The sequence below is a fragment of the Pan paniscus genome, chromosome 5 (assembly GCF_029289425.2).
Source record: "Pan paniscus chromosome 5, NHGRI_mPanPan1-v2.0_pri, whole genome shotgun sequence".
Lineage (NCBI taxonomy): Eukaryota > Metazoa > Chordata > Mammalia > Primates > Hominidae > Pan > Pan paniscus.
Window position 1 is genome coordinate 47001677 of NC_073254.2, and position 26299 is coordinate 47027975.

Sequence of the window (26299 nt, forward strand, 5' to 3'; positions counted from 1 at the left end):
ATGCAATTTACAGTTATGGATACGCAGTATTTAGAATAGGTTAAGGAAGAGTTCTGATTGACTTGCTAGCTGGTTTCTCATCTCATGTTGGCCAAGTTGTTTCAGTTGTTATAATCTGTTCTCAATTTTTATGCATTGCCTTTTTAAATTTAGGTTTACTTTTATTGACAAGTAAAAATTGTATAGTATATTTATGTTGTACAGCATGAAGTTCTGATATATGCCTATAGTGTGGAATGACTAAATCAAGCTATTTAATATGTGCATTACCTCACATACTTATGAAATACATATAAAAACCATTATGCTATTAGGAAATAATCTTCCCTTTTTCTTTTCTTTTTATTTTTTGTCTTTGGAGCCAGGTGGAACAGATGATTTTTAACTCTGGGCTTCAGAAAAATTTAATAACGTAGTGCATTTGTGGCACACGGGGGAGTACAGATGCATGGGAGGCCGTAGGGTTAGGTAAAGGGGAGCACTAAAGTTGAAGATGAGGCACTGCCATCAATGCTGGGACTTCAGGCCAAGGGCAGGAGCTGAGGAAGCCACAAGGATGGACATTTTCTGCAGAGTTGCTGAACCGGTAGCAACCAGGGCCTGAGAAAGTCCTCTCTTGTGGAAGAATAAGAGCCAAGCAGGAAAGCTTTTCATCATGCAAAGCTGGGGCAGAAGGTTCCCCCTCGAATGTGGTCATCTGCACTTCAGCTCACGAGTCCTGCAGAGAGAGAGGAAAGTGTTGTTTTCAGACCTGGTTCCACTAACAGCTTCTTTTCCTCTCTTTCAAGGACTCAGATGAGAGCACTGCAGGAAGAAGAAAAACAAGTTCCTAAGTCTCCCTGAACCAATACTCCTGCAGAGCACAGGCCTAAGTGGAGAGGAGGAGTTTTGGTATAAATTGCCTGATCAGGAATTTGGATCCAAAGTCTTTCCTGCTATTTCTGTCTCATGCCTTATCACCTCTGCCATCATTCTAGGAAAACTGAATCTGTTTCTAAAAGAGGATTAAAAGGTATTACCTGTTGGGTGAAGTCCAGAGTGCCCTGGGAAAAAGAGGAAAAGATATACACTTAAAAGATATGGAAGCAAATCTGTCCTCCAACACAATGTCCCAGCCCCAGATCTCCCACCTGAGATTTCTCTAGCACCACAACCCACACCAACCAGGGTAGAGAGGAGCAGAAACAGACCATGTGACCCATGAAGCATGACCTGTCTGTCACAGGATCCAGTGTAATTGCATTAGCCTTAGTGGCTCTTCCTTAATTTGCTCCAGGATTTCAAACCAAAGGACCCTTAACTAGTTAACCTTTCTCTTATCTCTGCAGGCCACAAGCTATTATGCTTTTGACATAGTAACCATGCATTAATGGTTTCTGGATTAGCAGGACATTGGAGGTCATTTGTGGAAAGAAAGGCTTTATCCAGGGCCACTCATATACTGAGAACTAACCTCAGCAAAACCCTATTTCCTCCTCTGGAAAAGTCTATGGAGAGAGCCACTACCAAAGGCTCCTCACCTTTCTGATTCTTGAAGTAGATGAACAGCCCGGCCCCAAGGAAGAGCAGGCCCAGCACAAAGCCCCCGACTCCACTCAGCATCTTGCTCTGTGCAGATTCAGACCGTGCTCCTGGGAGAGAAAGCCAGATTTAGTGATTTTTATCCCAAATTGAACCTTTTTAATTGAGACCCTGCAATATTCATAGCTTTGAAAATGGGGAAGAAGTCTGCTCTGTAAGAACTAAAATAACTAGCCATTTCTGGAGAAAAAAAAAGGTTTTCAAATCACACTGAACAGTTACAAGTTTCAGGGATCAAATTCTTTCTAATATTACAGCCCTGATGTAAGGCACGACTTCAACATCTGATAAACAGAAAGCCTGAGACTCAATGAGGTTAAATAGTTTGTCTAGAGTGACAGAGCTAATAAAAGGCAGAGCTGAGATTGGACTCCCCTCATGTCAGGAAGGCCCCTACACTTCTCCTCTTCCCAGATCACAACAAATAACTCAGATCAACAGCACCAGAAACACACTCTCAGACCCAGAGGCAGGGTCTGGAGCCCTGGGAGAGGGGGTGACCCTGACCTGTGACATCATGGGGAGGTTCGAAACAAGGACAGCCTCTCCTTCCTGCCAGGAATGACTGCTTCCCCAGAGGATACAGGTGTTTCTAGAAACTATACAGGGCTACCCCCAGTGACCTGTGCTGATGGAGATGAGAACATGGAGCAAACGAAAATAGGATGTGGGAGATGAGAAACCTGACACTCAGGGATTAGTAAAGTTTACTTCTTGGTGGTTGAGAAATTTATGAAGTCAGAAAGCTGCTCACTCCATTCCACTGTGAGAGGGCTCGTCACGCTTGGGTGCTCCACTTGGCAGGTATAAACCTCTCCACTCCGAGGAACTGTTTCCAGCATCACCAGAATCTGGAAGGTCCAGTCTCCATTCTGGATCAGGCCTGTGGACACCACCCCAGCCTTCTCTTCCTGGCCGTTCCGGAACCACCTGACTTCTATGCTGCCTGGATAGAAACCATTCACAGAGCAGACCAGGAGGTTGTGGTGCTGCAGGGTCTGGGTCCTTGCAGGATACACAGTCACCTTAGGCTCAACTAGGAGAAAACAAAAGTAGAGGGAATGACTCAGGAAGACAGAGTGAATCTCCCTTTTTGGCTGTTTGTCTGCTTCTCTGTAAACCCAGGCTCTGGCCTTGACCAGGCCTCCAGCACAGCTGGCCATGAGGCCTCACAGTGTCATCAGCCTGGAATTTAATCTTTATAGTGGGGGCTCATCAGATTTGAGAGATGTGAAAAACTGTGTTTGTTTCTTCATCACTTGAAATTGGGATGCATTGTCAAAGTGTTTACAAATCTTTGGAAGCACAGAGTGTAGTAATTAAAACTGATACCTGAGCCAGGTTGCCTGGCTCAAATCCAAGGTCTGCCTTTTACTGGTTGATGCTGGAAGAGTTTTTAGATTCTTCTGTGTCTCAACTTTCTCACCCATAATAGAGGATAATTATAGTAATTTACCTCTTGGGGTTATATGAGGATTAATGCATGTAAAATATATAAAACAATGACTGAAGATAGCCTTTAATTTATGAGGTCATAAAGCTTCTCACTCCATTCCACTGTGAGAGGGCTCATCACACTTGGGTGTTCCACTTGCCACCTATTTATCATCCTTGTACAGCTTGAGAGAAAAATATGATTTAAAGTAATGTGGATAGATAAAGGGACTGAGTAGGGTACAAAAGGAGACTGAGTATGAATGTTTAGGAATACTACTGCCATGCACTCACACCTTAGAACACCACAGAAATGGTTGTGCCCCTGGGAAGGTAGGACAGACAGAAATGGTTTTCCAAATCTTTAAGTTCCCAGGAAAGCATGAGTCATAAAGCAGAGAGAAGGATTAAGGAAAGTTATTTTAGTTTTGAAAATTCTTACATTTACATTTAGCTGATCAATGCATCTCCCATGCAAACAAGCATAACTATTATTATACTATCATTGTAAAATAATTTTTCTTTCCAGAATGACATTTGGATCAAGTCAGGCAGGGTCTGGGACTCATTACTTGGGGTGCTTATGCCTAGGAAAATCCCTAACACCAGCAGACTCAATAAATACATTTTTTTTAAGAAGGAAGGAGAAACCTGGAGACAAAAATACCACAAAATGATAGATTTAAGATGGTTTGTAAACCATTAATAAAAGTTTTGGAATATATTTTATTAAACAGAAATGTTCAAATTCTTAACATAGAAAAGAATTTTCAAAATCAACATACAAATCAAAAACTGGAGAAAATGTGGAATCAAATATCAATAAAGTGTTAATAATCTTACGGTACAAAGAACCCACAAAATCACTGAGAAAAATACTAAGCCCTGGAGATAACAGAAAATAGATCATTGTCCATTACCTACCAAATACAATAGGGAATTCTTAGAGCAGTAATTATAATTGGGCAATAAATAGGTCAACATAATTCAAAAGAATTCCAAATAAAAAAATAAATTAAAAATTAACCAGAAACATATATTTTCAACTTTTGGTGAATGTCATAATAAAGGTCAACAAAGGGGAAAGTGAGATAAGTTGTGTCACAACTATTATATATAAAAGAATAATAGGTAAGTAGTAGAAAACTATTAGCATTATAATAAAATAGTAACAGTGTGTTAAAATTTTAATCAAAAAGTTAGTTTCACAGTCATTTCAACTATGTAAAAATATACACACTAAGAAAACAAACAGAAAAAATAGCAAGAAATTTAGACCTAAAGAAGCTTCAGAGGTGCCTCAGAGGTCTCCTCAATTCCCCTAGAAATTAATCTAATGCTTTTGCAAACAAACACCACACACTTTTATTTCAGAGACTGCATGAAGGGTGGGTGCCAGGGACAGTCTGGAACTGGCCTCCTCATATTATCACAAATCTTCCACACCCCTCAGCTCTCCTCCCCTAAACCTTCACCCCAACAACACACACCTTACACTTCCCTTCCCTGCATCTCTAAGGACACGAGACAACCAAGGTCTCCTCTCTCTCCAGCCCCCTGCACCCACCTCCCATGTCACCTCCCCACAGAGGCCTCCAAGGATAAGAAGAAGCCCCCTCCTGCTTCCCCTCCCACAAAGGCCACAAAGACAAATCCACACTCTACACACACACCTGTGTCCTCAGAAGTCCTTGCTCAAGATTGAGAGGATTCTAAATGCTCACAGATGGCGCGCTCCCTCTCTGTCTCTCTCTTCCTCTCTCTCTCTCACACACACACACTCACACACACTCAGATTCCCAGCTCACAAGGACCCAGGCCCCGCCCCCCACCATGCTCACCTCGCCGCTGCACTGTGAAGCTCTCACCAACCCCGTAGTTGTGTCTGCAGTAGGTGTCCACCGCGGCCCGCCTCTGCTCCAGGAGGTCCTTCTGGCTGTTCCAGTACTCGGCGTCAGGCCGCCCCAGCTCCGTCACCGCCCGGTACTCCCCCACGTCGCTGTCGAAGCGCAAGTCCTCCTCTTGGTTATAGATGTCTCTGTGCAGGAACCGCACCCGCTCCGTCCCGTTGAAGAAATGACACTCATGCTTATCCTGCTTCAAGAAACGTGCTGTGGGGACACGAAGGATCCGGTCACAGGGGCGGCCTCCGGGGAAGATACTGACAGAGACGCCGCCATCCCGGGCTCCCTGGGCGGGGTGCGGGCACTGGGAACCTTAACTGATCCCAACCGTAACCCCGACCACGCGCAGCCCAGAGGCTCATCCTCCGTCTTCCTGAGGCGAACGGGGTGTCTGGGGGACCAGGCGGGAAAACCCCTTCTGATCCCAAGGCTTTTGGGACCCCCTCCCCGCCTCCAGCCTATTCTGGAGACCTCCAAGCAGGAGCTGGAGGAGGATCCGCCCAGCACCGGAGCCCGCGCCGCCTCCTCCTGGGAGCCTCCACCCCAAAGACAATCTCTGCTCCTTCTCTCATCCCACAGGCTTTACCCGTTTCCTAACTCCCACCGCGGTCATCCTGTGAACACTCCCTTAGTGATGACCTTGTGCCAGGCTTGCACTGCCTCTGGGAATCCAAACACGGGAAAACAGACCTCTCCACTCCGCTGGGGGAGCTTAAAGAGCAGTAAAAGTGATGGCCAAAAACCAAACACACAAGAGCTTAGACAGGAATGAGAAATGTCTGAAGTGTGGAGTTCCAGAACACAGAGTAATAGGATGATCTCAATTACATTAGGGTGCCAGAGGAGGACCTCTGAAGGGTGACAGTTCAGATGTGACTTGGCAGGTTAAGCAGGTGTGAACCAGGGGGCGGAGTAGAGACTGTGTGTCTGTTTGGGCAAAACGGGGGAAGCACATTTCAGGTTTAGGAAATACCATGCACAAAAGCTTGAATTGATGAACTTCTTCAAGAAACTAGAACAAAGTTCACTAAAGCAGAGAGGCTGAGGGGAAGGAGGGTAAAAGATTACACTGGAGACATCACAAGAAGCCAGATATTGAAAAGCCTCGTGGGTGGTGTTAGGATCTGAGATTTATGCTAAAGACAGTGGGAAAGTATCAAAGAGATTTAAGGAGAATAAAACCATAATCCCATGAATGTCCACAAACCTTCCTTTGCATTTCTAAATCCACAAAGCTCAGATATTCAGTTAAAAGAAATTTGTTCATAAAACTTATTTGGCAAATTTCATCTGATAAGAGTAAGGGGTCAAAAGTGTCTCAGTCTTATTGGTGACATGAGCTTCTGTAGTTTCAATACATGTAAACATACATACACATATGTGTGTAAATATACACATATGTAAAATACTATATATTTTAGATGTTTTTGTCTTTATGTTTGATTGAAGTGTAAAAATGACAAAAATAACTAAAAAATAATCCTCTGGTTAAAAGTGAAATGAATAAATAAAAGCATTTTACATTATGAATCATACCAAATGTAGAATCACTACAGAAATCTCAGGCATGTTAGTGAAAAATAATTGCAGAGCATCACTATTTGTGACTTATAAGGGCAAGTTGTTGAAAGTTAATAGAGGTAGTGCTGACCAACAACTCATGAAAATGTTGAAAAATATTGCATAAGGCAAAAACTAACTATGAAGCTATTAAACTTGCATTGACTAAATGGATTCAACAAGAAAGTGGTTGAATTTATGCAACTGTCTACTTTTGCATAATGAAGCAAGCAAAAATAAACCATAAAGAACTGAATTGGGCGCTGAGTGTATAAAAGATGTGAGTCTAGAATTTTCAGAAAGAGCACAGTGTGAACCAGTGCTCTCAGCCTCAGCACTATTGACATTTTGGTCCAGATAATTCTTTGTTGGTAAAGGAGGCTGTTCTGAATATTGTAGGTTCTCTAGCAGTGTCCCTGGCTTCTACTCATTAAATATCAGAAGAAACCCCTGTTGTGACAACCAAAAATTGCTCAAACATTGCCACAAGTTCCCCAAGGGTGATGGGAGGGAAAGGAGCGGTGGTGAACGATCCCTGGGTAAGAACCACAGGTGTGAACCATCTGAAAAAACCTGTGTTGAACAAGCCACTAGTGGTTATGGAGCAGCTGAGAATTGTATTGAAAAATATCTGTGAATATCTTGGTCCTACATAAAACGAATGTTTTATAGAATTCTGGTCCCAATACAGTGCTATCTTTCCAGAAAATGAACTTGTTGAGAACTAAGATTTACTGATTTCCTTGCATTACCAACCAGTCACCAAATCATATCATTTGTCTTTCATATCATCTTCTTTCTTAATTTCTCTGCCACTTGTCCACTAATTATCTGTAGTAGTGAATCACAACCACAGCTATTTTATTCCCACTTAATGCCCCAACTAACTCACGTCTTTCAGTCTCCCACTCCCAACAATACTAGCAGGCATCAAATTACCAGCCTTGGCCAGAGATAGAACTCTTGGTTTTGTAGTCAAGTCCCCTCAGAAAGGCAGAAACCAAGAAAATGACGTTCTCATACAGACAGTTTACAAAACATGAGCAGGTCCCCAGACTTTGTGTAGAGACCTTCACAAAGCTCCCTTTGCCCTTTAGAAATGATGGCAGAGAGGTGTGCACCCTGGATCAAACAATGTCTATCTTTCTATTCCTAAATTATGTAAGCACTTTCTTTACAGACAGAATGTTAAAAAATAAACATTTGTAAAGTCACTGTCACTGTGGCTTGCATGGCTAGCACTGTAATCCATGCTCATGTGTCCCACTTAGGGTTGACAGATTTGACAAATAAAACCAGAGGATGCCCAGGTAAATCCGGATTTCCAATAAATTGTGGTCGTGTGTCTGAAATTCAGATTTAACTAGGAACCTGTTTGTTATCTGACAACCCTAGCCCAACTTGCTAGTCAAACCTCAGAAGAAGGAATGATTTAATACTTCTTTATGTTCTTCAACACATGCCTATGATAGACTTATAGAACTTTTAAAATGATAAATGCAAAATGAATGAAAGTTTCTTTTATACATTGGAACTAGAAGCCCTTGCATCTCTGCCCCCACTCTAAGAAACAACCTGGTACACATGAATATTAGAAATTTTGTCAATAATTCAGACACAATCAAGTCACTACTCACTAATGACGGAAAAACTCTCATATTCTAGAATCAGAAAATATGAATTGAAATATGACCTCTTTTAAATGGGTCAATTTTTGCCAACCATAAGCCTATTTGTAATCTATCAAATGCATTTTATAATAATCCTCACAGGATTATTTGTAAGTGTGAAATTTAATAAAGAGTCTTCTTAGCAGTGATCACATAATAAACACTCAAATGTATTCCCATTTTAATTTTTTGATCCCTATAACTGGAGCTCACATTATTTTTTCTATTACATGATTCTAAAGCAATTAGTATCTTCATCATGATTTTGCAATTGTCTTCTGTTCTTCTATTAGTTTCATAAAGAATTGTCATTCTGAAAACAGAGGGCAGAAACACTGGTTTATGTCTAATAATGCAGTATACCTAAACCTCACACAAAAGGCACCTGCTGACATAGAAGAAATGGACTTTCTACATGCTCAGATTTAAACTGCAATCTGATTTCTAGCACCAAATTTGTGATACTGGGTTTTACTTATAACCTTTCAATTTTAGATTCCAGAGATGTACATGTTTTTATATACCACAGATACAGCAGGATCATTATTGAAATTGCATACTGAAATTCATAGGCCTGGTACACAGTCACTGCAAAATGTTACATGGCATATACTGATGGAGACCAGATTCATTTTATTCATCACTCCATTCTCATGACCTAGAGTAGTAACTGGTATATTCTAAGTCACTAATAAATATGGGCTGTGTGAAATATTGGCTGTATGACCTCTTCATGAGCAGTCACCACTGCACACAGGGGCCCTCTAATATTTCCTTGGTAATAATGACCGAGCATCTCTGGTTCACAGGTCCTCCTGCTTCTCTTCAGCCTCTTTAGCCTTTTCCTTTTGATCCAGCTGGCTCCCTGAACCCAGAGCACAGTCCTTCCCTGAAGCTCGCTACTCGAAACAGTCAACCTTAACCTTGTCCTCTCTTCTACTCGCTCTTCAAATGGTCCAATCCAGTTTCCTCCCTGGATACTCTACTGACTGCAAATATCAGCTCCACCAATCCCAGCCGTTGCTTCTCTGTCACATTCTCACTTCACCCTCCTCTTAGTGGTACTCACCACAATTGGCCTCTCCCTTCTCCTTGAAAAAAAAAATCTATTTTTCTTGACTTACACATATGATGTAATCTTGGTTTTTTTCCCAACATCCCTGGGCTCTTTCTCAGTCCCCTTTGCTGGCCTGTGCCCTCTTCTTTTTTCTCCAGACAATCTCCCTATGTAACCTCTTCCACTCCCTGGAATTTAACACAGTACACCTATTGATGCCACCAACATAAATACCTCCAGCCCTGGCCTCACCATGAGTCTCTCTTTTTTTTTTTTTGAGATGGAGTCTTGCTCTGTCACCCAGCCTGGAGTGAAGTGGTGCGATCTCGGCTCACTGCAAGCTCTACCTCCCTGGTTCACGCCATTCTCCTGCTTCAGCCTCCCCAGTAGCTGGGACTACAGGCACCCGCCACCATGCCCAGCTAATTTTTTGTATTTTTAGTAGAGACGGGGTTTCACAGTGTTAGCCAGGAAGGTCGTGATCTCCTGACCTCGTGATCCGCCTGTCTAGGCCTCCCAAAGTGCTGGGATTACAGGCATGAGCCACTGCGCCCGGCCCACCATGAGTCTTTTAAATGCTATTGACCTTCTGATTGCTCCACACAAATGTCAATAAATCATCTCAAACTTAAACAAAACTTTTATTTCCAACCACCCACTTCAAATCATTTCCTCCCACAGTTTTCCCTATCTCAATAAACACCACCATCTTTCACTAATTTGTCAAAACAAAATCCTTAGGAATAAGCTTGATATTTCTACCCCCTTTACAGTAATCCATTAACAAGGTAAGCAAAATCCACTTTATCTTTTTCACTGTCTTTATCACTAGTGAACTCAAGCCTGTTTTCCCTGAGGATTCCCTGCTGTGCTCCTAAATAGTCTTCCTAACCACTTGTCAACCCCAACAATCCAATCCCCACAGAGTAGCTAGAATTAGTTTTAAAAACTCAATATAGGCCAGGCACGGTGGCTCACACCTGTAATCCCAGCACACTGGGAGGCTGAGGCAGGTGGATCACGAGGTCAAGAGATCAAGGCCATCCTGGACAACATGGTGAAACCCTGTCTTTACTAAAAATACCAAAATTAGCTGGGCGTGGTGGTGCACTCCTGTAATCCCAGCTACTTGGGAGGCTGAGGCAGGAGAATCTCTTGAACCCAAAAGGCAGAGGTTGCAGTGAGCCGAGATAGTGCCACTGCACTCCAGCCTGGTGACAGAGCAAGACTATATCTCAAAAAAAAAAAATTAAAAAATGTAAAAAAAAGACTATAAATTGACTTTCCTTGTAACCATCCAGTAGCTTCCCATATCTATTTAAATAAAATTCAGGCCATGCGCAGTGGCTCACGCCTGTAATCCCAGCACTTTGGGAGTCTCAAGCGGGCAGATTACTTGAGGTCAGGAGTTGAAGACCAGCCTGGCCAACATGGTGAAAGTCTGTCTCTAGTAAAAACACAGAAAAAATAGCTGAGCATGGTGGCAGGTACCTGTAATCCCAGCTACTTGGGAGACTGAGGCAAGAGAATCACTTGAACCCGGGAGGCAGAGGTTACAGTGAGCTGAGACCATGCCATTGCACTCCAGCCTGGGCAACAAGAATGAAACTCCCTCTCAAAAATAAATAATGTAAATAAATAAATTAATTAAATAAAATAAAATTCAAATTTCTTACCATGGACATCAGAGCCTGATATGATGAGGCTCCTGACTTCCTCTCTGCATCCTACCTCATCTTCTGCCACTGCATTTCCTTGCTTGCTCACTTCAGTCCCTCTAGCCTTCTTTCTGTCCCTGCACATAATTTCCCACACCAGGGCTTCCCCAATTCGGTCTCCCTGGAACTTTCGTCCCTTAGATCTTCACGACTGTCTACTTATTTTGTTGTCTCAGCTGGATGTCACTTTCTCAAGTAGGGCTCTCTAGACATATGAACTAAAGTAGGTGAATCCATTTCTCTCTTTTCCACAAACCTGATGTCTTTTCTTCAGTGCACTATGACTCTCTGAAATTTTCTTCTTTGTTAAATGCTTATTGGGTTAGTGTCTGTCTCCTCTACTCTTGTGTAACCTCCTTGAGAGTCGGGACCCTCTCTATCTTACTCAAATAGAATGATTTGAACCTAGAAGGGAGCCCAGTACAGAGTAGCTGCTGATAAAAATAACTGTGGTTTATATTAATAAACCATGGTTCTGGGAACTGATCACTGCAAGGATCCTGGAAAGCAAGAAGGGGCTCGAGCTCCAGCACTCTTTCAATTTGATGTCACACTAGAACCCTTCTCCTCCCGGTGAGAAATATAGGCAAACTTCTTCTTTCTCCTCCTTCTAATTGGAAGAAGAATTCACAGATAAAGAAACAGTGATTTAAGAAAAAAGAAATTTTTCATTGAGATTCATTGCCCGGGCAATGAATTCACCGTGCCTGGGCGCGGTGGCTTACACCTACAATCCTAGCATGTTGGGAGGCCAAGGCAGGAGGATTGTTTGAGTCCAGGAGTTTAAGACCACCCTGGGCAACATGGCAGAAATCTCATCTCCAACAAAATTAGTTGGGCTTGTAGTCTCCGCTGCTCTGGAGGCTGAGGAGGAAGGATAGCTTGAGTCTTGGAGGCAGAGGTTGCAGTGAGCCTATATCGGACCACTGCATTACAGCCTGGGTGACAGAGCCAGGCCCTATCTCAAAAAGAAAAAAAATATCTCTTTCAATGGATCTCATAGTGCTAAGGGTCCATGCAAGCTTTAGGGATTTCTGGATATGATGACAACATAGCTGGGGAAAAATAGAGAGAAACTGGAGGAAGAGGTAAGCAGACATGGCTAATTAAGGAAAGCTGAGGGCATGATGGGTGAACCTATGAAATTTAGGACAAGACCCCAGTAAAACAATGAGTTCCCAAGACTTGATCATTAACTTTCAGTCCTATGAGATGTGAACAATGTCCACATTCTCTCTGTAACCCCACACAGAGTATATAGATTTAACCTTATCAAATTTCTGATATTTGACTATTTTTGACTTACAAAAATAGAATTTCATATAATTTGTCCTATGTTAGTTGAATCTCTTGCTGTCATGTCTAATTAGAGCATGTAGGAGATATAGGAGCAAATAGTATAGAAAGGTTAAAAATGATTTGTAATAAACTCTAACCTGGGCCAGGTTTTTAGAGGATGCCTTAAGTCCTTTAGGCACCAAAGAATACCTCATAGATGCCCTTTAACTGTAGGGTGACTCCACGTACTAAAGATCTCAGCTTCAGCTCCAAGGATTTTTCCCCATAAGAAAAAGCACTAAGCATAACTTCTGTCAGAGACCTTGCATACATTACAGGGTAAACATTGGAGTTCAGAAAGAAAAGAAAGGAGGTAATGGGGAGGCCACTGGGTCCATTCTCACATATGAGGAAGAGGGGCCAATATCACAGGTTCTGTCAAGGGCATAACACAGGATTGTCTAGGAGAGACCCTTTGAATTCCCTTGACTCCCACAAAATTTTCAGAAAAAAACTCGTTTTGTCTGACATAGGTCAACATAATAAAGGGAAGTGCTGTATGGGGAATTTATTTTAGCATCCTTATTTCTAAATCCTCTAAAGACCCTGAGGACATGTGATGAAAAGGTTTCATTGGTGGAGATTTGAGAAGAAATGACCTGTATGGAGGCCCCTTACACAGTCTCATGGAGAGGGCAAGTAGTCAAGCTCCTTTTGTGGAGGAAATAATTTGGGATCCCATGATAAAGATGGGCAATCTCTGAAGAAAATGTCACAATTTCTTAAGGCACCTGGCCTGGGCACAATGTTAACAAAACTCCCTATTTTCCCCACCCCATAGTAGCTCAGCACCCACAATGTGCACTTACGTCGGGTGTCCCCAGCCAAAGCCAGTGGGGAGCTCAGCACCATCAGTGTCACTGTCAGCACTGCCATGTAGGAACCTCCAGGGAGCTTCAGACACACCATGCTGGAGAACAGGACAGGACCAGGGGCCAGAGGAGCAGGCAAGTCTCTCTCAGGGAGAACTATGATCCCCCTCCACCCACATTCCAAATTATGGGGAGGAAGTTACTGATTTCCTTCCTCCTGGTTTGGGTACTCTCGTGTTGGAGAACCAATCAGCATCTGAGTTCAATAGCATCATCAGTTGCTGGTCAGAGATGCTGTATGAAGGTCCTCTTCTGAAACAGAATTTCCTTATTTAAAGGATTGTTTTAAATTAGTACTTGAAAGATTTGATCCAGTTGCATGTAAAACACTTTAACTGGGTCCCTATTGTGAGCCAGCTCTGTGCTGGTCAGTGATGTGTGTTCACAAATTTGAGCCTTGTAAGAGCATTCATTTCCCACTTGACAACTGTTTGCAGAAGTGAGTGTGTGAGTGTGTTTAGGAGTAAAGGAGATGGAGGGAACATGGTTGTAAATTGGAGACCTTTAATCTGGTCCTTATTGCACCGTATGTTAATGTTGTAGATTTGGGAAAATTATTTCATGTCTCACAGTTGAAATGAAGGCACTGCAATCTTTCAGGTCTTTCAATACTGGAAAATGCTGTGATTCTGTGGACGCCTGAAGGAGCAGCAGCCCCGGGTATCTGATAATATGACAGAATGACAGCTGTTGACTAGAGAGCTTAATCCGTACCTATTTACAGGTAGGGATGTCTTTAATTAGGTAAAGGAAATGGACAGTTTGTTAATAATTTAATCTGAGTAAAAATATCTTTTTCAAGTGTGTCTCCTGATGCTGCCCCCAAGTTTAGTGGCACCTCCAGAACACACACAGGCAAGGGGCTAACAGGGGCCACCTACGTGCAATGGAGGGTCTGAAGGTGCCTTTGTATAGCACTTACCCTAACAATATGATAAGGTCAACTGTGCAGTCCAAGTATTCGTGGGTCTGAGAGATCGATCGAAGACTGTGAAAGTCAGCTGTTCACAGAGCAACTATCTTTTCTTTTTTTTTGAGGCGGAGTCTTGCTCTGTTACCCAGGCTAGAGTGCAGTGGTGCGATCTTGGCTCACTGCAACCTCCGCCTCCTCAGTTCAAATGATTCTCCTGCCTCAGCCTCCTGAGTAACTCTGACGACAGACACGTGCCACCACGCTCGGCTAATTTTTTGTATTTTTAGTGGAGATGGGGTTTCACCGTGTTAGCCAGGATGGTCTCAATCTCCTAACCTCGTGTTCTGCCTGCCTTGGCCTCCCAAACTGCTGGGGCTACAGGCATGAGCCATCGTGCCTGGCCACAATTCTGTTTTAAAATAATTAATACCCTCCCCCTCCCCCTCCCCCTCTCCCTCTCCCTCTTTTCACGGTCTCCCTCTGATGCCGAGCCAAGGCTGGACTGTACTGCAGTCATCTCAGCTCACTGCAACCTCCCTGCCTGATTCTCCTGCCTCAGCCTGCCGAGTGCCTGGGATTGCAGGCGCGCACCGCCACCTGACTGGTTTTCGTATTTTTTGGTGGAGACAGGGTTTTGCCGTGTTGGCCGGGCTGGTCTCCAGCTCCTGACCGCCAGTGATCTGCCAGCCTCGGCCTCCCGAGGTGCCGGGATTGCAGACGGAGTCTCGCTCACTCAGTGCTCAATGTTGCCCAGGCTGGAGTGCAGTGGTGTGATCTCAGCTCGCTACAACCTCCACCTCCCAGCCGCCTGCCTTGGCCTCCCAAAGTGCCGAGATTGCAGCCTCTGCCCGGCCGCCACCCCATCTAGGAAGTGAGGAGCGTCTCTGCCTGGCCGCCCATCGTCTGGGAGGTGAGGAGCCCCTCTGCCCGGCCGCCCAGTCTGGGAAGTGAGGAGCACCTCTTCCCAGCCGCCACCCCGTCTAGGAAGTGAGGAGCATCTCTGCCTGGCCGCCCATCATCTGGGATGTGAGGAGCCCCTCTGCCCAGCCGCCCAGTCTGGGAAGTGAGGAGTGCCTCTTCCCGGCCGTCATCCCATCTAAGAAGTGAGGAGCTTCTCTGCCCGGCTGCCCATCGTCTGGGATGTGGGGAGCGCCTCTGCCCCGCCGCCCCGTCTGAGATGTGAAGAGCGCCTCTGCCCGGCCGTGACCCCGTCTGGGAACTGAGGAGTGTCTCTGCCCCGCTGCCACCCCGTCTGGGATGTGAGGAGCCCCTCTGCCCGGCCGCCCAGTCTGAGAAGTGAGGAACCCCTCCGCCCGGCGGCCGCCCCATCTGGGAAGTGAGGAGCCCCTCCGCCCTGCAGCCGCCCCGTCTGGGAAGTGAGGAGCGTCTCTGCCCGGCAGCCGCCCCGTCCGGGAGGTGGGGGGCAGCCCCCGCCCGGCAGCCGCCCCGTCCAGGAGGTGGGGGGTGCCTCTGCCCAGCCACCCTGTCTGGGAAGTGAGGCGCCCCTCTGCCCGGCCGCCACCCCGTCTGGGAGGTGGGGAGCGCCTCTGCCCGGCTACCCCGTCTCGGAAGTGAGGAGCCCCTCTGCCCGGCTGCCACCCCTTCTGGGAGGTGTACCCAACAGCTCATTGAGAACGGGCCATGATGACAATGGTGGTTTTGTTTAATAGAAAAGGGGGAAATGTGGGGAAAAGAAAGAGGATCAGATTGTTATTGTGTCTGTGTAGAAAGAAGTAGACATAGGAGACTCCATTTTGTTCTGTACTAGGAAAAATTCTTCTGCCTTGGGATGCCGTTAATCTATAACCTTACCCCCAACCCCGTGCTCTCTGAAACATGTGCTGTGTCCACTAAGGGTTAAATGGATTAAGGGCGGTGCAAGATGTGCTTTGTTAAACAGATGCTTGAAGGCAGCATGCTCCTTAAGAGTCATCACCACTCCCTAATCTCAAGTACCCAGGGACACAAACACTGCCGAAGGCGGCAGGGCCCTCTGCCTAGGAAAACCAGAGACCTTTGTTCACATGTTTATCTGCTGACCTTCCCTCCACTATTGTTCTATGACCCTGCCAAATCCCCCTCTCCGAGAAACACCCAAGAATGATCAATAAATACTTTTAAATAATAATAATAAATAAAAAATATTAATAATTAATATTTTATGTGAAGAGTGTTCAATCCCTCATTCTTGGTTCCCATTATGATTTTCTCATTTGATTGAGGCTATAGCACTTTACTATTATGTTTCTCTTGTTTTATCATAAGGGAAGATATAAGACGACTTTGATAACTAATACATTTTAGAATGTTCAGGAAAGAGAACACTAGGGAAAACTATGAATTACATCAGTTGATGTAACTATATAATATTGGACATTATTATACATTTAGATAATTATTATGCTTTTTATTAATATAAATGTAACATCTAAGATTCAGAATGGACTTCAAAGTACAACTATACTTAGAACGTTCTGCATTAATTCACACGCTACCACATAGGCAATCCTTCCTCATGGGCCTTAGTGTTTCCAGGGGCAGCATTCTCACCATGCTACCATAAAAATGAGCATTTTACTTTATACTCAGAATTGTACTAAGCGCTTTTTATACTTCATATTTTTATTTCATTCTCACATCAGCTCGGTAAAATAAACACCCTTTTCATGCTTACAGGTAGAGAGAATAAAACGATGGAGATGAAACAACTTTTGCAAAGATACAAAGCTAGTAAATGGCATACTATAGATTGAACCAAATTACATGCCCCTATATCATAATCCTTCACATTCTATTTCTGAGAATAATGTCCTGTGTATTAAAATTATTTATATTCCTATAATTTATGGATGCGCATAGCAATATCGCTACTCATGTTAGTGAATGGCAGCAGTATACAATTTGAGGAAGATACTGTGTAGCAATTCTAGTTCCTTCAAAAGAATCCCCTCATTATCATCCTTACCCTCCCCTGGAAATGACAACATTTGCATTTATCTTATGTGATGACACCCATAGCTCCTGAGAAGTCTCCTTCTTATTAAAGGTAACAGTGACCTCAAAATTCTTAAATATAAACTATTGCTCAGAATTATTATTTCAGATTTCTCATGATAAAGTAGTAAATTTGATCATCTCAAAATAGAAGAAAAAAAGTGCTTCACTTACTTTGGGAAAACATACTTCTATTAATATAGAAAGTTCAAAATTTCATGGGTAAAAGTCACTATTGTCCCTGGATTTGAGAATAAACTATGTCTCTATACCCCAATAATAATTCAATACTATTGGAAGTTGTGAAATTGCAACCAGAATATCACATTTAATTTGGTCAACAGAAAATAATAATTTACTTAGAAACTAATTTAGTCCCAGCTACTCAGGAGGTGGGTGGATTGCTTGAACCTGGAAGGTCCACGCTGCAGTGACGCAAGATCATGCCACTGCATTCCAGCCTGGGTGACAGAGGGACACCCTGAAAAAATAAAAATAAAAATAAAAAGGAAAAAAAGAAACAAAAAAAAGAAAAGAAGGAACAAACTGTGTAAAAAAGAAACTAATTGAGATGATGGTAATCTAGGAAATCCAGCTAAGGTTCAGCTTAGTATTTGAGGTTAAAAGGGTGGTGATGCCGGCAGTGGCGAGCTGTCCAGAGTGGCTGGCTGCAGCGGGAAATTGCAAGCGGTGGTGGCAGGAACGACTGCGGGAATCGTGGCCATGGTGGGACCCCGGTGCCCCATGTCCCGTGTGCCTCGCGCCCCTGAGGCAGCCAATTGCGCTGCCCAAACCCTTCAGCAGCCGGAGGGACCGCCCCCAGGCCAGGAGCCTCCACGACTCCTGCTTTACTGCTATCACCCTGCAGCTGTGGGGAGGGCATGGAGCTAGGGCCAGGCTTGTTGGGCCCGGTTTGGGAAGTGGGAGTGGCCTTGCTTTGGGGACCCAGCCAGCGGCACGATCACTGTCCCACCATGCTGAGGAAGCCCAGTTCCTGCACCTCAGGAGGAGGTTCTGCCTGAGGCTGCCCAGGGTTGTGTCCCCAGGGTGGCCACGAAGCCTGATTTTCCCGATGGCCAGGCTTGGGCGTGATCTGCTCCCCACGGTGCCTCCCCAATCCCATCCAGGCAAGGGGGAGCCCCAGGCACCCCTGAGTGGTAGGGGAAGAACTTGCAGACACATCATCCTTGCCCCAGATGCTGGCATGGGCACAGGCGAGGGGGAGCTGCCCACCCCAGGCTATGTGAAGGTGGGACAGGGGCTACCTGCAGACTCCAAGGATTGAGTGGGAGTCCTGCCCTCTACGCAGCAGGATCCAGGCCTCTCTGCACTCCATGCTTTCAAGGACGTGAAGACCCCCCTGCCCCTGCAGGCTTCCAGGTATCTGCTCCCAGTGCCTGGCTTCTCACCTGGCCTCTCCAGGCCCCCGGGTGCCCGCTTTGATCTCAGAGTGGAGTTTGGGGCCAAGCTCTGGTGCTGTTACAGCCTAGCCGGGTGTATGCATGCTCAGGGTAACATTGACACACCAGCCTCCTGCCACCTCAGCCACGGGGAAGCCGAGGGAAGATGGGCTGAGGGCAACTGGTGCTGGCCTACAGGCCCCTTGCCATGAGCAGCCTAGGTGCCATGGACGGGGTTGGGAGGCAGACAGTCTCCTGGGCAGAAGGGGGCAGGTCCCTGGTGAAGCCCCTCCTTCAGGCCAGGGAGGGATTGAAGGCTGTGGGTTGGGCTGCCAATCCTGCGGACAGGAGTGGGAACTTGTGCCTTTTCTGGGCCTGCCCCATGGCCATCCATTCCTCCTCTCTGAGGCCTGTAAAAGCCCTGGGCTCAGGCGGACTTGAGAAGAGGATGGAGGAGCATAGAGAGAGGACAGGGACATGAAGGATGAGTTACTGAGGAGAGGAGTTAACCTCCCCAGGGTCTCCTCTCAGCTGCAGAGTGAAGCTGCCCTCACCAAGGTCTCCGCTCTGCTGAGAACTGAGGAAAGGACAGGACAATCAGCTGCAGAGAGGAGCTACCCTCTCTGTTGATAACTGAACAGGTGTTGGGGCAACCTGGCTATGGAGAGGAGCTGCCCACTGCAGCTCTCTGAGCTGTTCTATTGCTTAATAAAGGTCCTCTTTGTCCTGCTAACCCTCTACTTGTCTGCATACCTCATTCTTCCTGGATGCAGGACAAGAACTGGGGATCTGCCTAATGATGAGGCTAAAAAAGCTGTTACACGAACAGGGTGTAGATGAGCAACAGAGAATGTAGTCAAATGCAGACAAAGACGGAATGAGAAAGCAAAAATAAATCCATATCATTCCATGTAACAAGACCATTTTTTAAAAGTAGTTTTAAGTGGACAGAAAAATTGCAGAGAAAGTTCATGGAGTTCCCACAGCCCTTCTTCCGTAAAGCATCCCTCTGCTCAGTTTCTCCTATTATTAACATCCTGCATCAGTGTGGTACACTTGTTACTACTGATGAAGCAGTACTGATACTTGTTGTTAACTGAGATCCATAGTGAAATTAGGAATAATTCTTATACAGTTCTATGGGTTCTGATAAATACATAATGTCATATATCCACCATTTAGTGGAACTGACCCAAGAGTCCCATAGGCAGTTTTTTTTTTTTTTTAAATAAACATAGAAATGGACACTTCTGGTCTTAAAGCTTGAAACTCACATTTGTTTTATCTGAGTTCCTTTCCAAAAAAAGATTCCCCCATGCCTCTCAAAAAGTATCAAATAGCTGGAACTCACCAGATCATCTCATCCAGACAATGAGACTCCAAGTTCCTCATTCATGGTGATTGTTCCCTTACCCCTCTCTAGTTCCTGTTTTCCCATACATAGTTACATTTTTTCCATGCTAGATAAACTCCTAATTTTAGTCAGTCACAGAGATGGATTTGACACTGGTCTCCTATCTCCTCAGCTTTAGCACCTGATTAAAGATTAAAGCCTTCTTCTTTGGCAATACTCACTGTCATCTCAGTGATAGGCTTTCTGTGTGGTGAGCAGCAAGATCCAGACCAAAGCCCTTGTGTGCAAAATCTAGACTGTACCCCTGGTGTTTCAGTGACAAAATTATCCTATGAAGTAGTTTCGCTGACCTAAAATTGTCCCAGGCTCCACCTACTCATGCACTCCTCTTTCTCCTGAACCCCTGGAAACCATTATTTACTGTCACTGTATTTATGCCTTTTCCAGAATGTTATACAGTTGTAATCATATGGTATATAGTTTTTTCAGACTGGCTTTTTTCACATAACAATATGCATATAGGTTTTCTCCTGTCTTTTCCTAGCTGGATAGCTTACTTCTCTTTAATGTTGAATAACAACCCACGGTATGGATGTACCACAATTTGTTTATCCACTAACTTACTGGAGAACATCTTCGTTGCTTTGAATTTTTGGCAATTATAAATAAAGCTGCTATAAACATTCGTGTACACTTGTGTGGACAGAAGTTTTCCACGTATTTGGGCAAATACTTAGGATTGCAATTGCTGAATCTTATGGTAGAGTATGTTTCGCTTTGTAAGAAACAGCCAGAGTGTCTTCCAGATAAGCCAGGAGAATAGGGTCTGGAGGCAGGGAACCTAATGCCGTTTCATGTTGACTTCCGAATGGAACTAAATTGAAAGGAAAACTCAAACTTTCTATGCCTAATTAGCAAAAGTTCCAGAGACTACTCCCTTTGTAACACCCCCCCTTTACTGCGTGACAAATGGGAAACTGAAAGTACCTCTGATTGGTTGTTTTCAACTAATCAGATGTTTGCACAGGAGTGTAACTTTGTAACTTCATTTCGGCCTCGGATTGGTTGCGGAATTGTTTTCCTCAAAATTTCTACAGCCCAGTGATAAAAATCCTAGAAAAGCAAAATAAGCACAAACCAAGATGGCATAACCTTGTAAGACTTAACGAATAAATAACAAGTTTCTTTACCTATGGTTTAAAGAAAGCAGACTCTTAAGAATGTTGCAAATGGAATAAGTGTTAACTAACATATCTACAGTTTTAATATAAAATAAATAGGTGACAACAGAGAATACATTCAAACTCAGACAAGTATGGAATGAAAAGCAAAAGTAAGTCCATATCCTCCGATGTAACAAGACCATTTTTAAGGCAGTTTCAAGTGTATAAAAAACTTCCAGAGAAAGTTTAGGGAGTTCCTACATACCTCCTTCCCTAAAATGGCCCTCTGTTCAGTTTCTTTTACTATTAACATCCATACAACTAATACCCCTACTTGTAGGGTTAGGAATGGCTACTACTACAGGAACCAGAATAGCCAGTTTATCTACTTCACTATCCTACTACCACACACTCTCAAAGGATTTCTCAGGCAGTTTGCAAGAAATAACGAAATCTATCCTTACTCTACAATCCCAAATAGACTCTTTGGCAGCAGTGACTCTTCAAAACCGCCAAGGCCTAGACCTCCTCACTGCTGAGAAAGGAGGACTCTGCACCTTCTTAGGGGAAGAGTGTTGTTTTTACACTAACTAGTCAGGGATAGTATGAGATGCCACCCAGCGTTTACAGGAAAAGGCTTCTGAAATCAGACAATGACTTTCAAACTCTTTTTTTTTTTTTAGACGGAGTCTCACTCTTTCGCCCAGGCCAGACTGCAGTGGTGCTATCTCTGCTCACTGCAACCTCTGCCTTCCAGGTTGACGCCATTCTCCTGCCTCAGCCTCCCGAGTAGCTGGGACTACAGGCACCCGCCACCATGCCCTGCTAATTTTTTGTATTTTTAGTAGAGACGGGGTTTCACTGTGTTAGCCAGGATGGTCTCGATCTCCTGACGTCATGATCTGCCCACCTCGGCCTCCCAAAGTGCTGGGATTACAGGCGTGAGCCACTGCGCCTGGCCAGCCTTTCAAACTCTTATACCAACCTCTGGAGTTGGGCAACATGCTTCTCCCTTTTCTAGGTCCTGTGACAGCCATCTTACTATTACTCCCCTTTGGGCCCTGTAGTTTTAACCTCCTTGTCAAATTTGTTTCCTCTAGGATCCAGGCCAACAAGCTGCAGATGGTCTTACAAAGGGAACCCCAAATGAGCTCAGCTAACAACTTCTACCAAGGACCCCTGAACTGAGCCACTGACCCTTTCACTGGCCTAAAGAGTTCCCCTCTGGAGGACACTACAACTGCATGACCCCTTCTTCGCCCCTATCCAGCAGGAAGTAGCTAGAGTGGTCATTGCCCAATTCCCAACAGCAGTTGCAGTGTCCTGTTTAGAGCGGGGATTGAGAGATGAAGTCAGCTGGGCTTCTGGGTCAGGTGGGGACTTGGAGAACTTTTCTGTTTAGCTAGAGGATTATAAATGCATCAATCAGCACTCTGTGTCTAGCTAAAGGACTGTAAATGCACCAATCAGCACTCTGTAAAAATGCACCAATCAGTGCTCTGTGTCTAGCTAAAGGATTGTAAACACACCAATCAGCGCTCTGTAAAATGGACCAATCAGCACACCGTAAAGTGGACCAGTCAGCACTCTGTAAAATGGACTAATCAGCAGGATGTGGGCGGGGCCAAATAAGGAAATAAAAGCTGTCCACCCTAGCCAGCAGCGGCAACCTGGTCAGGTCCCCTTCCACGCTGTGGAAGCTTTGTTCTTTTGCTCTTCACAATAAATTTTTCTGCCACTCACTCTTTTAGGTCTGGACTACTTTTATGAGCTGTAATACTCACCGTGAGGGTCTGCGGCTTCATTCCTGAAGTTAGCAAGACCAGGAACCCATCAGGAGGAACAAATAACTCCGGACGTGCCACCTTTAAGAGCTGTAAGGCTCACTGTGAAGGTCTGCAGCTTCACTCCTGAAGTCAGCCAGACCACGAATCCACCAGAAAGAAGAAACTCCAGACACATCTAAACATCTGAAGGAACAAACTCAGCACACACCATCTTTAAGAGCTGTAACATTCACCGCGAAGGTCCGTGGCTTCATTCTTGAAGTCAGCGCGACCAAGAACCCACCAGAAGGAATAAATTCCGGACACAGAAGGACTGTCCCATTTTACATTCTCACCATCAGTGTATGAGAAATTCCGTTTTTCTGCATTCTCACCAGCATTTACCATTGTCAGATGTTTTAGAGATTTTAGCTGTATTAAGAGTTGTGTAGGGCCGGGCGCGGTGGCTCACGCCTGTAATCCCAGCACTTTGGGAGGCCGAGGGGGGTGGATCACGAGGTTGGGAGATCAAGACCATCCTAGCTAACACAGTGAAACCCTGTATCTACTAAATATACAAAAAATTAGCCGGGTGTAGTGGCAGGCGCCTGTAGTCCCAGCTACTCGGGAGGCTGAGGTAGGAGAATGGCTTGAACCCAGGGGGCGGAGCTTGCAGTGAGCTGAGATGGAGCCACTGCACTCCATCCTGGGCGACAGGAGCAAGACTCCATCTCAAAAAAAAAAAAAAAAAAAAAGTTGTGTAGTGCTATTAGACCAAGTTCTTAATTTGCATTTCCCTGATGGCTAGTGATTTGCATGTCATTCATTGTGCTTATTTGCCATATATATATATCCTCTTTGATAAAATGTCTCTTCATATCTTTTGCCCGTTTTGTAATCAAAAAAAATTTTTTTTGAGACAGAGTCTCGCTCTATCGCCCAGGCTGGATGCAGTGGCACGCTCTTGGCTCACTGCAAACTCTGCCTCCCGGGTTCACGCCATTCTCCTGCCTCAGCCTCCTAAGTAGCTGGGACTACAGGCGCCCGCCACAACACCCGGCTAATTTTTTTTTTTTTTTGTATTTTTAGTAGAGATGGGTTTCACCGTGTTAGGTAGGGTGGTCTCAATCTCCTGACCTCGTGATCCGCCCACTTCAGCCTCCCAAAGTGCTGGGATTACAGGCGTGAGCCACCATGCCCGGCCACAATTAAATTTTATAGTCTGCACTCTGCTATATATTTTATAGAAGAACTTTTATAGTTGATTATATATTTTCAACAATGTATTCTTGGTAATATATGTGGTTTTAAATATTTTCTCCGTATCTCTAACTTACTTTTTATTTCTCAACAGGATACTTTACAGAACAAAAGTTTTAAATTCTGAAGAAGCCTTATTTATTGATGTTTTTGTTTTTGTTTTTGTGTTTTTGTTTTTTACACAAAGTGCTTTTGATGTCATGTCTAAGAACTCAGAACTCAGCAGGCCCTAGCTTCTGATGATTTTTCTCATGTTTTCTTCTAAACGTTTTACATGTAGACATGATTTAATTGGGGTAAATGTTTTCATAAGGTCCGAGAATTTAAGTTTTTTTCTTGCTTCTTTTTCCTTTTGCTTCTTTTTTGTTTTTGTTTGGTTTTGTTTTTGTCTATGAATTTCCACTTTCTCCTGGACCATTGTTTGAAAAGACTATAGCCTATATTACCTCCATTGAATTATTTTGCATCTTTGTCAAAATGAGTTCACATAGGTGTATTTCTGGATTCTCTATGCTGCTCCACTAATCTATGTCTATCCCTGCACTAATGTCAATCAGTATTGATTACTATAGCTATAAAAATTCTGAAATTTGGTAAGAGTTCCTTCATCTCTTTTTCCCTGTGAAATTTGTTTTACCTATGCTAGTTCCCTTGGTTCTCCATATGCATTTTAGAATAACTTTGTCTACAACTATTACAAATCTTGCTGGAAGTTAGAGAGAAATTGTGTTAAACCTGGATATCAAATTGGGGAGAATTGATACCTTAACTATATTTAGTTTTCTAGTTGATGAACACAGTAAATCTCTTCATTTCTTCAGATTTTTAAATTTCTTTATCAGCATTTCAGCATATGGATTGTGTACATGTTCTGTTGGTATACTTATGAGGTTTTTTGAATGAAAATAATTCATGTTGTATTTTTAGTATTTGCTTTGATTTCTTTATTACTGTATATTCAAATAAAATTGATTTTTTTTGTTGATCTTGAACTCTGTGACCTTGTGAATTTCCTTAGTAGCTGAAGCAGAAGAGGAAAAGCATTCAGACTTCCACTATTAAGTACAATTTAGCCGCAACGTTTTTGTAGGAGTTATTTATCCAGTTGAGGAGGTCATCCTCAGTTCCTACTATTTTGAGGGTTTTTTTAAAGGATAAATTAATGTTGAATTATGTCAAAGGCCTTTTCTACGTCAATTGATGGAACCATGCAGTGTTTCTTCTTTAGCTTCTTAATAAGATGAATGACATTGATTGATTTCAAACATTAAACCAGACTTGCATCCCTAAAATAAACGCTACTTGGCATAGTTTACGTTTATTTTTAGTTTGGCTGATTTTTTACTTGCTAACATTTTGTTAGGTAGTTTTGCATGTATAGTCATGCAGGTATATTGCTTTTTAATTTTCTTTTGCTGTACTATTTTTATGTGCTTTTGATTTTAGGAAATGCTGGCTTCATAAAGTAAGTTGGGATGTCTTCCCCTCTTTTCTGTTTTCTGGAGGAAATTTTGCAGACTTGTGTTAATTCTACTGAAATGTTTGGTAGATTTCTCCTGTGAAACTATTCTAACCTAGAGATTTCTCCTATAAGTTCAATTCTTTTTATAAATATAGAGCTTTTCAATTTATCTATTTCATATTGAGTTAGTTGTAATAGTGTGTACTTCTGCACTTTTAAAGGATTCTTTTCCATTTCACCTAAGTTTCCATTTCACCTAAGTGTTTTTGGTGTATTCCTTTGGTGTACTATTGATGTCGAAGAATCTGTAGTAATATAATATATTTCAACCCCAATATTGGTGTTTTTTTCTCCTTTTTCCTTTTATTTTTTCCTAGAAATTTGTCAGTTTTATTAATATTTTCAAAGAACAAACTTTTTTTCCCACTGATTGTCTCTTTTTTTTCCGAGACGGAGTTTCGCTGTTGTGGTCCATGCTGGAGTGCAGTGACGCGATCTCAGCTCACCGCAACCCCCGCCTCCCAGGTTCAAGCAATTCTTCTGCCTCAGCCTCCTGAGTAGCTGGGATTACAGGAATGCAACACCACGCTCAGCTAGTTTTGTATTTTTAGTAGAGATGGGGTTTCTCCATGTTGGTCAGGCTCAAACTCCCGACCTCAGGTGATCCGCCTGCTTCCGCCTTGCAAAGTGCTGGGATTACAGGCGTGAGCCTCCGAGTTCTGCCTTTATATTTATTTTTTTTTCTTCTTCTTCTTCTTGCTTTAGGTTATTTTTGACAACTTTTCTAGATCTTTGAGGTGGGAACTGAGATTATTGGTTTTTGAACTTTTCTCTTTTTCAGTGTATACATTTT

General features: G+C 43.7%; 1 protein-coding gene across 1 annotated transcript; it reads right to left on the minus strand.

Moving 5' to 3' along the window:
* Positions 1-388: 388 nt before the first annotated feature.
* On the minus strand, positions 389-13264 carry LOC134730587 (HLA class II histocompatibility antigen, DR beta 5 chain). The gene is made up of 6 exons (XM_063605264.1): positions 13072-13264; positions 4857-5126; positions 2336-2617; positions 1521-1631; positions 1020-1043; positions 389-718 (listed from the first exon to the last, which is right to left on the minus strand). Exons 1-6 carry the CDS (start codon positions 13169-13171, stop codon positions 705-707), a joined length of 801 nt encoding a protein of 266 aa, XP_063461334.1. The 5' UTR covers positions 13172-13264; the 3' UTR covers positions 389-704.
* Between the last annotated feature and the right edge of the window lie 13035 nt (positions 13265-26299).